This window comes from Penaeus vannamei, chromosome 9 (genome assembly GCF_042767895.1).
Source record: "Penaeus vannamei isolate JL-2024 chromosome 9, ASM4276789v1, whole genome shotgun sequence".
NCBI classification, from domain to species: domain Eukaryota; kingdom Metazoa; phylum Arthropoda; class Malacostraca; order Decapoda; family Penaeidae; genus Penaeus; species Penaeus vannamei.
Genome location: NC_091557.1, coordinates 13,804,792 through 13,814,791, shown reverse-complemented (window position 1 = coordinate 13,814,791; position 10,000 = coordinate 13,804,792). Strand labels below are relative to the sequence as shown.

Genomic DNA, 10,000 nt, shown 5'->3' with positions numbered 1-10,000 from the left:
AATATATATGTATATATGTATATATATACACATAGATGTATATATATTATATATATATATTTATATATGAACATATGTATATTATATATATATGTGTATATTAATATATCAATATATATATGTATATATTAATATATCAATATATATATATATGTATTTAATTATTCATCTATCTTTTTATTTGCTGAATGTGCCGGGTATCAAGCACAGAGGATATATAATGAAGAAGCCGACTTGCGTGAGCCAGTTTTATTTGCTACAAAATGATAACGGAAGGAAAACAATAAATTATATAAAAACGGCAAGTGTTGGGGTGACAGCTCACACTGCATAATTATTATCGTGAATTGAAAATGATAACATCACGTTGAGGTGAGAACAAGAAATCCCAAAATCCATTCTATTTCAAAGAACGAAAAGTAGGTAACAATGGCGTGAGTTGTGGAAGAGGGGGACTTGGCTAAACGACCTTTATAGTCACATTGGGGATTATCACCGTGAATTATCGACGAGATGGGATTGACCTGGAGATACCTTGGCATGGATTCGAACACACGCATTCATCTGACTTCCGGGAGGGGCGATTAGCTGAAGATACCTTGGCATGGATTCGAACACTGTCACTCTCTCTTGTTTTCGAGGATTGCCGAGGAGATATCTTGGCAATGAATTCGGACACACTCATTCACTTGTCTTCCGGGAGGGGCGATTGGCTGAAATACCTTGGCATGGATTCGAACATATTCTTTTTCAGAGGGAGGGATTGGCCGAGAGATACCTTGGCAATGGATTCGAACGCACTCATTCACTCGTTTTCAGGGAGTATCCTGAAGATACTTTGGAAAAATTCGATCACAGTCATTCCCTTATTTTCGTGGGGTGGGGTGAGGGGTCGCCACTTTGACATACGAGGGATTAAGAATGAGATTTTTCTCTTAAAGGATTGAACACCGGGAAAGCTCCATCGAAACTCTTATTCAAGTCTTGATCAACAAGCAAATGATAGTCTTCGTGAGCAGTGACGCTACAGGTAAGGTTACGCAGCATGGCTTATTGGCCGGGAACGGTCGACGAAAAGGGACGGGCTTAATCACCGAAAAGATACTAGGCTTCAAGGTCAAATGGGCGGGGCCAGTGGCTTCTTGCGTCATGGACAGAAGTCGGACAGTCGGCGACGCCCGAGAGGCACGAGAGAGCGCGCGGCGGCCGCTCGTGCTTGCAGGAAGGCGAGTCGCCGGTCCGAACAATGCAGAAGAAAGTCGCTTTCCTGCATGTTGACCGTGCATGCAAGGAAGCTAGGGTTCCTTCGGGCGGTCAGAGAAACGGTCACTTGACTCTCGCGTCATTAGATGAACTTGTATCAGAGAGGCAGTAAATGTCACCTTCTGAAGATATGGAATATTCATCACTACTTTGTTTGGAAAGCAAATTCGCTCGCAGGAGACATGACTTCATGTCCACGAATAGCTAATGAAAGATCAACATTAGCTTCTTAAATATCAACAAACACAATCAATTTGATAAATTCTCTGCATGGTCCATAACAACTTAGATCATATAAACCTTATATATTACGTGCCCAAGACTCAGTTCCGTGAATCATAACAAAATCGACTTTCCTTCTAAGCTGTGTCTGGGTGGAATACATTCAGGGAGAAATTCAAAGAAGGAATATTAAACAGTAGTGAAGGGTAAGATATTCTAAATATGAGATGAATTAAGGAAAAATTACAGGAAATAGCAATGTTGCGAGACTGTTTTAATAAATGTAACTTGTAAACGTTAGTGCACAATGCAATAATTAATTATCTGTAGCCTCTTCTTGAAAACGAACGTTACATATGCAGATCATATGGCAGTGTCCTTGTACTTGTTTTCTATGTTATTTTTAGTCGTAGAGTCTTTAAACTTTTCTCTAAATCCCAGAAGTGTATTTTATAGTCAAGCTACATTCTTTCTTTCCTCCCTATACCAAAATAACCCATTGTGTCAACTACATGTTAACTGGACTGCGATGATTGTAGACATGGTGTTGAACTATGTGGTGTTGTACGTCGTGTTCACTGTGTTGTTCAATTTTCAGTGTAAGAGTGAAAAGGGGACAATCGGTGGAAGAGAATAATGATAAGGAGAGAGAACCCCCAACAACGGTGAGCGAGGTGCACTGGAGTCAAAGCACGGTGCACGGAGTGTGGTGAAGGCAAGTACTGTGGAGGAGACTCGTGGAAGGATCAGCTCTGAAGAAAGGAGTCAGTGATGTCTCTCCTGTGAAAGGGAATTCTTGAAGCGTGTCTAAGCCTTCGGAAAGATTTTTGCCCTTAAGCACTGTCAGCAGCTGATTGCGCCTTCGCATTCCGGCAATGATTGTTCGGTTTATCGTCAGCCGCCAATAATATGGTCTTCTTTACCAGATTAAGGGACAATGGAGAAAATGCTACGCATGATTTTTCCACCACATCGACATGGCATTTTCTAATGATATATGAAGGCTGGCCACTCCTCATTTAAGATAATTCCAAAACATAAACAAGAAAATGATCACAGTTTTACAACAAACTCAGTTCAGTATCAAAATTAGTCTCTCATTTTAGTCATATTCAACAAAATAGCAATACTTATTCACATGATATTCTGCAGTTCCATTCTTGTTACAATCATGTCCTTAGCTATCATAATGCGCACGGAATTCCGGAAGCCAGAATGAGCAATCATTGCAACGCGCCTTTCCCTTCCCTTCGCACACCGCGCCGTCCTTCTCGGACCCTGCGCCGGGGGCTTGGGCGTGGGAAGAACCTGCGTCCGTCGCCCGCCTCCCGGACACGATACGTCTTCGCGTCGTCGACGTCGCCGGCGTGTTGTGTTGGCGCCCTCCGCCGGGTGGAGGTGCGTGTGGTATGCAAATCGTGAGAGTTCTTTCGAGAGCGCTTTTCACCAGAACACTACAGGCTTCCGTTTTCCTTTTTTATCTATTGTGGGCGGAGCGAAATTTCGGAAAGAGCATTTACTCGTTCTTCGCCAGGATCGAAGATCTCAGTCATTCACCGGAAGTGTAAACCATCTAAACTTGGCAACGTAGTGTCTGGCCAAGCGCGGGCGACTAAATCTCCCTACAAAGGCCCAACGGATCTCTTTCCTTCTCAACACAACAGGCGGGCAGGAGGGAGCTTCCAGAAATAAACGTTAGACTGACTCGTGAGAATGGCAGACGAATTCTATGCGCGTAGTCTCAGCTACCTATCCGTGCCATGCATCAGCAAGGCAGTTGACATGCAACTCATCTTACTTATGTACATAACAAGAGCGTTGTGCGATGATTCTAAGGTCACTTCTTGCGAAAATTACTAAGAAGCTGTCTAGCGATCATTATTAGTGACCGTTGGCTTGGATGGAGGGGGGACAGCGCCCCCTCGCGACCTACTTAAACCGAAGCCGAAAAGTGTTCCTATACTTCCTTTGCGTAATCCCGTTTCAGTACTCGTAATACTAAGTGATGAAGATTTGTTTTAATTTTGCGAATGAAAGCTAGACAGCCATTGCATATCGACAGTTTAAGCTAGGAAAAACCTCGTGCCTCTGTATCATCTACGGATTCTAGCACTTGAAGCTAACAGGCAATTTATTAGATCATAAAACCCGCTATCTGTATTATAACCTAACCTAAAGTTTGGCCGAAAATGTTCGAGTGATATGGGCCATAAAGGCGACATTATAAAGCCTGGCCATGGAAAGCCCACCTTAAAAGACATTGCAAAATATAACCTCCACCTACACACAACCGACATGGTCCATGCCAACAGTATTGTCAACAGTATTTCATTCAAGGTTTAACAACAGTATCCACAAACACCATAGAATAAGCACCTCTGATACCCGCATGAAGGTCGTAACACTCAGTGGAAAAATATCGTCTTCACAAGAAACACCAAAGACACGGACGTTGTTGGTCACAACACTCGAAAATAACAACACTGCGCCGACGTCGCTGCACCGCCCCGACGTCGGCGCGCGCCTAGACGTCGGGATGCTGGCGCGACGCCGATGCCACAGTACAATAAAGGGTCGAACACGTGTCGCATCCGGTGCATGCGACACGTGGTTGTCAGCTATTCTGTGTACACTACACATTCATGTCTTTTAACCGCTGTCAAAGACGGGGCTCACCTTTGTCCGGGGCAACACAGGATGGCTTCGTTCAGCCATTCCTTCATTGCAGGGGCTAAATGACGTCATAGAAATGCTCCATCACAAGATAAGCGTGGCGTTTCATTGAAATGACATCAGAAAACAGCGTAAATGAAAGAGGAGGCCAGACAATAACACCTTAGTATTGTTTCCCAAAACTCGGCGAGTCCCAAAATGTCAAGAGTATGTTTATGCATTTCGTTCTCTCAGTGTCTGTGGCACACGTCACTCGGCCCAAATTTGTTCTGCATCTCCTCCATGATCTTATCGTAGATGCGGGAATTCTTCGCCACGAAAGGGTCTCTCCAGGCGCTGTCCTTCGCCTTGGTCTTGCTCCTTCGCTTGATTCCCGGGGCGTGCACGAGGAAGGCCCGGTCAAGGATCACCAGGTTGTAGCCGCGGAGACAGAGCTCGTGCATCTGGCAACGGGAAAATCAAGAAGTCAAGTCAAGTCGATCGGAATCGCGTGCAATTTCTTTTCATATTTCATAACGGTGCAATATGGACAAAAAAAAAAGGAACAGCCAGCATTTATTCATACTGCTCTCCAGCAAAGTCAGATTTACATAATACAATACCTACGGATAATCAATGGAAGCCTACGTACCTGCGTCATCTTGTCCTGCAGACCCTCCCAGGACAGCCGCTCGTCGTACAAGGGCTCGTCTTTGGTGCAGATGTAAATGGGCTCCCAGCGGTGGTAAGGGTACTGGCGCTTCACGACCGAGAACGCCTGCAAGGGATCGCGGGTGTTAGGCTCTCTCTTTCTGTCTGTCTGGCTCTCTCTCTTTCTGTCTGGCTCTCTCTCTCTCTCTTTCTGTCTGGCTCTCTCTCTCTTTCTGTCTGGCTCTCTCTCTCTCTCTTTCTATCTGTCTGGCACTCTCTCTCTCTTTCTGTCTGTCTGGCTCTCTCTCTCTCTCTTTCTGTCTGTCTGGCTCTCTCTCTCTCTCTTTCTGTCTGTCTGGCTCTCTCTCTCTCTTGCTGTCTGTCTGGCTCTCTCTCTCTTTCTGTCTGGCTGGCTCTCTCTCTCTCTTTCTGTCTGTCTGGCTCTCTCTCTCTCTTTCTGTCTGTCTGGCTCTCTCTCTCTCTTTCTGTCTGTCTGGCTCTCTCTCTCTCTTGCTGTCTGTCTGGCTCTCTCTCTCTTTCTGTCTGTCTGGCTCTCTCTCTCTCTTTCTGTCTGTCTGGCTCTCTCTCTCTTTCTGTCTGTCTGGCTCTCTCTCTTGCTGTCTGTCTGGCTCTCTCTCTCTTTCTGTCTGTCTGGCTCTCTCTCTCTCTCTTTCTGTCTGTCTGGCTCTCTCTCTCTCTTTCTGTCTGTCTGGCTCTCTCTCTCTCTCTTTCTGTCTGTCTGGCTCTCTCTCTCTCTTTCTGTCTGTCTGGCTCTCTCTCTCTCTTTCTGTCTGTCTGGCTCTCTCTCTCTTTCTGTCTGTCTGGCTCTCTCTCTCTCTTTCTGTCTGTCTGGCTCTCTCTCTCTCTTTCTGTCTGTCTGGCTCTCTCTCTCTCTTTCTGTCTGTCTGGCTCTCTCTCTTTCTGTCTGTCTGGCTCTCTCTCTCTCTTTCTGTCTGTCTGGCTCTCTCTCTCTCTTTCTGTCTGTCTGGCTCTCTCTCTTTCTGTCTGTCTGGCTCTCTCTCTCTCTTGCTGTCTGTCTGGCTCTCTCTCTCTCTTTCTGTCTGACTCTCTCTCTCTTTCTGTCTGTCTGGCTCTCTCTCTCTCTTTCTGTCTGTCTGGCTCTCTCCCTCTCTCTCTTGCTGTCTGTCTGGCTCTCTATCTCTCTTTCTGTCTGTCTGGCTCTCTCTCTCTGTCTGTCTGGCTCTCTCTCTCTCTTTCTGTCTGTCTGGCTCTCTCTCTTTCTGTCTGTCTGGCTCTCTCTCTCTCTCTTGCTGTCTGTCTGGCTCTCTCTCTCTCTCTTTCTGTCTGTCTGACTCTCTCTCTCTGTCTGTCTGGCTCTCTCTCTCTCTTTCTGTCTGTCTGGCTCTCTCTCTCTCTTTCTGTCTGTCTGGCTCTCTCTCTTTCTGTCTGTCTGGCTCTCTCTCTCCCTTGCTGTCTGTCTGGCTCTCTCTCTCTCTTTCTGTCTGTCTGACTCTCTCTCTCTCTTTCTGTCTGTCTAGCTCTCTCTCTCTTTCTGTCTGGCTCTCTCTCTCTCTCTCTCTCTCTTGCTGTCTGTCTGGCTCTCTCTCTCTCTTTCTGTCTGGCTGGCTCTCACTCTCTCTCTTTCTGTCTGTCTGGCTCTCTCTCTCTTTCTGTCTGTCTGGCTCTCTCTCTCTCTTTCTGTCTGTCTGGCTCTCTCTCTCTTTCTGTCTGTCTGGCTCTCTCTCTCTCTTTCTGTCTGTCTGGCTCTCTCTCTCTCTTTCTGTCTGTCTGGTTCTCTCTCTCTCTCTTGCTGTCTGTCTGGCTCTCTCTCTCTTTCTGTCTGTCTGGCTCTCTCTCTCTTTCTGTCTGTCAGGCTCTCTCTCTCTCTTTCTGTCTGTCAGGCTCTCACTCTCTCTTTCTGTCTGTCTGGCTCTCTCTTTCTCTCTTTCTGTCTGGCTCTCTCTCTCTCTTGCTGTCTGTCTGGCTCTCTCTCTCTTTCTGTCTGTCTGGCTCTCTCTCTCTCTTTCTGTCTGTCTGGCTCTCTCTCTCTCTTTCTGTCTGTCAGGCTCTTTCTCTCTCTTTCTGTCTGTCTGGCTCTCTCTCTCTCTTTCTGTCTGTCTCTCTCTCTCTCGTTCTCTCTTTATATAGACTATATGTGTATATATTTGTGTGTATGTGTGCAATATATATATATATATATATATATATATATATATATATATATATATATATATATATATATATATATATATATGTATGTATGTATGTATGTATGTATGTATGTATGTATGTATGTATATATATATATATATATATATATATATATATAATGTCCATATATATACGCATATTATATATATATATATATATATATATATATATATATATATATATATATATATATATATATATATATATATATATATATGCATATAGCTTGTTTTTCTCTCTCACTCTCTATCATATAAAGTCTATAATGGACTGCCCCGGAGACAGCAGGTTACACTAACCAGGATACGCACAGAATACCAATACACTAACCAATATGTACAAGATGCAGTTTTGGAGACAAAGCCAGTTACGCATCAGCACTGCAAAATGTGCAAGGCGCCTTAGTCGCATATTCTCACTTATTGTAGCTCGGAAACTGCATTCTATCGATCAAATAGCACTATCCAGAGACCAGCACCTATTGATTATATTCATTTTATTATAGACACTGGTCTTCGATATGATTTGGGATATAAAAGGTTTCTTCACCAACTAGATGATATGTAAATAATATAAGCATGATGACACAGCCCTTCAGCCATGTAGAACTAATGTTTGATTAACAGCCATCTACTTAAATATAAGCACAGCCAGTCTGGATAGATGCTGTAGCATCTTACCCTGGCTCTTTACAGGGCATGTACACTGCTCTGTAAATAAATTTTATCAAATCAAGTCAAATCTCTCTCTCTCTCTCTCTGTGCTGATCGCACCAAATAGGTGAGGCTTGCTTGTGAGCGACATCTCGGTGAATGATCTGACGTCAGAACACCTGTTTATGCATGGGTTTCTTTCTTTTGGCGGAGATGAGCATCTCGGCAAGTGACACGAATACCGAAAACAACCCAACAAAGAAAAAAGCAAAGTGACAGTTGAGTAACTAATCTGCAGGACTTGTATCACTAAACCATATATGTGCATACATCAAGAGGGATACAAAGATAGCAAGAAATGGAGACAAATTATTGGGCGTCTCAAGTCCTGAAGACAGACCCATTTTACACTACAGGAGCCCTAGAATTAACACTAGGTCGAATTAATATCTATGTACAGTGTAAGAATGAAGTAATTCTTACCCGTACAATTCCTACCGGAGCGGCAGGAGAAATCCTCGAAATAGGCAGAACCCATGACAAAGGACATTGTACTAACCTCGTTGTGTCCGATGTCCCGATGGAAATTGACACCATGGAATAGAAATTGAGATCACGGAATACAATGAAAATAATGCACAAGCTAAGCCTATCAAAATTAATGATAGAGTGACACTGCGAGTCACCATAACATATGGAGAGGAGAAAATCCCCCAAACCCTCAAAACTGTTTAGGGCATGGCACCCTTCAGGTGTGCTGTCGTACCCCACTTACCCCATTTTTGCACCACCTGTTCAAGATGGGGGCACAGGGCACGATCTCGTCCCCGCGAGCAGTCACGTTGCCGGGGTACTGCGTGGCCACCGACATGAGAAGGGAGTGAAAAAAAATCGCACAGGGGTGTCATCTCCCTAGGAAAAGTGTTAATTGTAGACTTGAGCATAATGCAAGCTCTACATTATGTGCACATTATCCGAACGATAAAAAACAACTAAAGAAGCAACAGGCTGTTATGCCCTCTCAAAACCCATCCCATTTATTGGGAGGATAAATGTGGCGAGGTTTGGTGTACGAGAACATTCGGTCCCCAGCCTTACTATTGGCATCAGCTCCTGCTCCAGCACCAGCCTAGGCGTCTGCTTCAGCCCCTTCAGTGCCAGTTTCGGCACCTGCTTCGACATCGACATCACTCTCAGCATCTGACACATGCTTCAGCACCTACACTTCAGGCTTCAACACCCGCTTCAGTGCCAGCACCGACCCCTACACTTCCAGAAAAAGGACTTATTGCAAATGTTGATGTAAAAGATAGAACAAATGATGCTCATGATGCAACAGCAGTTTGCTCAGCAATCATAATTCCAGGAAAAATGTAGAGCCGTAAACAACGGTTTACGGCTCTACAACCTGCAGCAGAACTTGGAAATCATCAGATGGCAACTGATGGCCCACAGTGACTTTAAGTGCACCACAATGGAACAGTAAGACTTTATGAAACTGTTCATGTTTGTATCGTCATATACAAGTGTTTTTCAGTTATTAGTTATCTAATAAATGAGGACAAAGGAGCAGCATTTCAAGCATGTATATTCAATGTTTGACTTTGGCCCTTGAGTCAATGTAAGTTCAGCCAGATTGGGTAGATAATTGAGCACCTTTCCCTGGCTTTTTGCAGGGCATGTATACTGTTCTGTAAAAACAATTTTCAAATGAAATCAAATCAATCTCTCTCTCTCTCTCTCTCTCTCTCTAAGGCAATATATTATATATATATATATATATATATATATATATATATATATATATATATATATATATATAATAATGAAGTAACATAATGTCCCTACGGCAATGAGAGCAAAACAAGTCGGACTTTGAAAACTAAAAAACTGGAAATGTTCCACATTCATAATTGTTTCCTGCAAGACTGACACATACTACCTTTGATATCATACATAACTATATATCATCATGAAACGCATTGCTCATCAGCATATCACAGCCAGACCTACCTGTATCATGCCCGGCTTCCCCGGCTGGCGGATCCAGTCATTGATCGCAGGGAACCTCTGGCAATGCGCGCACACGTGCCGGTGGAAGTAGACGGCGTCGCTGCGCTGGTACTGGCGCACGAGCTCCTCCTTGTTTTCGGGCACCACCGCCGCCACTTCGAACACGGGCACCACGAACACCCTCGGCCAGGCGCCGCCCACCTTCTTGTCCTGGCCCGCCCCGACCCGCGCCATCATCGCCACGAACTGCTGCGCCAGGTCGGCCGACGGGTACAGCTCCACGTCGGAGGGGAGGACGAACCAGGTCGGCGCCGCCGTCCGAGCCACGTTGCGGGCCACGTTCACCGGGTACGCCATGACCTCTCGCGCCCGGT

General features: G+C 44.7%; 1 protein-coding gene across 7 annotated transcripts in view; it reads right to left on the bottom strand.

The window, feature by feature from the left end:
- Nucleotides 1-234: 234 nt before the first annotated feature.
- Nucleotides 235-10,000, bottom strand: part of LOC113822037 (beta-1,4-glucuronyltransferase 1) — a 60,158-nt gene continuing 50,392 nt past the window's right edge. For all 7 annotated transcript variants that reach the window (XM_070125342.1, XM_070125345.1, XM_070125343.1 and 4 more), the window contains 3 exons: nucleotides 9,627-10,000; nucleotides 4,790-4,915; nucleotides 235-4,601 (listed from right to left, as the gene is read on the bottom strand). The exon at nucleotides 9,627-10,000 is cut by the window's right edge and continues 676 nt beyond it. In XM_070125342.1, the coding sequence (XP_069981443.1) occupies nucleotides 4,389-4,601; nucleotides 4,790-4,915; nucleotides 9,627-10,000 (713 nt within the window). In that variant the 3' untranslated portion in view covers nucleotides 235-4,388. The remainder of the gene's footprint in view (nucleotides 4,602-4,789; nucleotides 4,916-9,626) is intronic.